This window comes from Amaranthus tricolor, chromosome 8, assembly GCF_026212465.1.
Source record: "Amaranthus tricolor cultivar Red isolate AtriRed21 chromosome 8, ASM2621246v1, whole genome shotgun sequence".
NCBI classification, from domain to species: Eukaryota; Viridiplantae; Streptophyta; class Magnoliopsida; order Caryophyllales; family Amaranthaceae; genus Amaranthus; species Amaranthus tricolor.
Genome location: NC_080054.1, coordinates 21,273,859 through 21,276,579, shown reverse-complemented (window position 1 = coordinate 21,276,579; position 2,721 = coordinate 21,273,859). Strand labels below are relative to the sequence as shown.

Sequence of the window (2,721 nt, the reverse complement as noted above, 5' to 3'; positions counted from 1 at the left end):
CTCCTGCCATGGCCAACGCTTCTAAAGAAACAGACATTTTTTCTTTATTTTCTTCTTAACTGAGTTTCTTCTGATTAATCAAAATTTGAACCGATTTTATTTATTAATTACTGTGTACGTTGTGGGTATCAAGAAGATGAAGATGTGGTGTGTGCATGTATGGATGTACGTAGTTATATGCATGATTATTGAGAAATTATCACGGATTTTGAATTTAAAATCAACTAAGTTGAATTGAAAATTATTCAAAGTTATTGAAGAAGAATGGGAAGACTGTAAAGGGGTGGCGTGAATGTAGTTGAGAATCGCCAATGAAATTGGTTTTTTTGAAATTTTATGCAACATTATACTCCCGTGATCGTGGAGGTTATTAAATAAGGTTAGCTTTGCAAATAAATACTTTTTTTATTATACTGTTAAATATGTAAATAGAAAGAAACCAAAAAAACGTGGGCGGTTCTAAATTATATATACTTATTACATATTTGGATTGAGTGTATATATTTAAGAGGGGAAATAAAGTCAAACTAATAAAATAAAAGCAAATAGAGATTTATTTGAAGTTGAGATAGTTGTGAAAAATGTAAAATGAGCATGAAATAAAAATAATGATGAAAAAAGAAGATGATTTCTCCTATTATAGAGGTAATACATTTCCCCACCCTCCCCAAAAATAAATATTTACCCCATAAAATTGAAAGCTCCGTTCATTTTTTATTATTTAGCAACCATTCTTCCACTACTAGAACAATCAAATTTCACTAATTTTTCATTTGTCAACTTCATTTTCTTACTTTGACTTTTTTTCACCCTTTAAATATTTACACCCAATCCAAGCATCCCTTACAATTAATTGTGAATTGCGATCTTAATATATAGGTTATTTGCAAATTAGAGTCAAAGTTTTATTTTGCGAGTTACAACTATCAAAGTATTAATGTCTACAGAGTTCAAGCCAAATTATATGATGCTGACCATTTTAGTGATCATAATTTAAGATTAAGTGGTCATAATCTTGTAATTTGACCTGAATTAATGTTGTAGACATAGATGCTTTAGTAGTTGTAATTCTCAAACAAATAAAATTAAAACAGTAATTCGCAAAAAAAATCTGAACATCAACACTGTAATTTGTAGATTATTCTATTTGTTAGACTTAAGAGCAGACTACTTTAACACCTGTAATTCGTAAAAAATGAAACTGTAGATTAATGTCCTCTAGGCTATTAATGAACAAATAGAATAATCTACAAAAATCTAAACTTCAAGACTATAATTACAGATTAATGTCCTCTGAGTTATTAAAGTGCCTGATTTACATTACTTTTAATTTTGTATAATATATAATTTTTAAGCTTTAAAATAAAAATTAATAATTAAATTTAATAATTTGCGTATTACAACTTTAGAACTCAAGTTCTTTGTGAATTATGTTCTTAATTTTTTTTTGTTGCGAATTATAGCAATCAAAAGTATCAATATTTGAAAATTCAGGCCAAATCACAAGATTTCGTCCATTTAACCAAAAATTCTAATCATATAAGTGGTCGAAATCCTATGATTCGACATGAATGTTATAGACATTAATACTTTAATGACTATAATTAGTAAAAAAAAAACATTGAATATAACTTAAATTTGCAAATAATTCAATTCAATAAGACAAAAAGTTAATGTTATCGATTTGTTGATCTGCAGTTGGACTTTGACCAGTAACTAGTACGGAATAAACTTGTCAAATTTTGCTATAGGATTGTTGGTCTTTTAGTCGTGGTTGAGTTGTGACTTATGACGAAAGAAACTAGTAGTAGTTGCGGATGTCTGAATGACAAAAAGGATTACGCCATACGTGGATGACTTGTCTTATTGGTCAAGGATATAGCACTCATACTCACCCTCTGCCATTAATAGCATGTTTTTATAGTCGAAAAATATTTCCGGGTGAAATTAAAGTCGAATAATATAAGTAAAAGTAACTAGTAACTCTATATGCGGGTTCAGAGTAAAAAATTAAAAAAAAATTTAAAAACTTAAAGCATAATGAATAATATAATACATATTTTTTTATGGTTAATATTTAAACTACTTTATAAAAAAGCACTAAGAACTCATAGTACTTAGTGAAAAAATGTAAATTGGATAAATTTAATTCAAATGAATCACTTATATACATAAAGATAAGTTTTTTGGGCCTAAAAAATTTAAGACCCTAAGTGGTAGCCCGCTTTACTCTTGCTAATCGACGACCATAAGTACATGTGAACATGGATGTGGATGAAGAATAAAGAATATAATAGTATGAGAAAGTTGAAAAAAAAAATATGATCAACCTGATTTTAGTTTTGGGGAAAAAGTAGAGTTGTTTATGGGCAGGCTAGCTAAGCGCTAGGCTCGACCCATCCGACTCGAAAAGCGAGCGGGCTTAGACAATGTTTTTATATACAAAATTTAAATTTAAACGAGTAATAACCGTCTGCTAAGATAAATGGGCGAGTAATATAACAACACGTAATAAAACCCGTGAGTAAACCTGTTCCTCATTGATTTTTTAACATACAATTGTTTTTTTAATATTAGAAATGTATGAGAGTATATAATACTCTAATAGTCTAGACTATTATATCTATAGTCAGATTACTTTAAAAGTCTTACAATAAGAAATTTTAAGATTTTACTTTTAACCATAAAACACCAAAACCAAAAACTAAAAGGCAATCATTA

At 28.3% G+C, this 2,721-nt stretch overlaps 1 protein-coding gene across 1 annotated transcript in view; it reads right to left on the bottom strand.

The window, feature by feature from the left end:
- The window catches only part of LOC130820143 (uncharacterized), a 442-nt gene extending 358 nt beyond the window's left edge, over window positions 1-84 (bottom strand). The window contains exon 1 of the mRNA XM_057685399.1: window positions 1-84. This exon is cut by the window's left edge and continues 358 nt beyond it. Coding sequence (XP_057541382.1) covers window positions 1-37 — 37 coding nt within the window. The 5' untranslated portion in view covers window positions 38-84.
- Window positions 85-2,721: the final 2,637 nt, after the last annotated feature.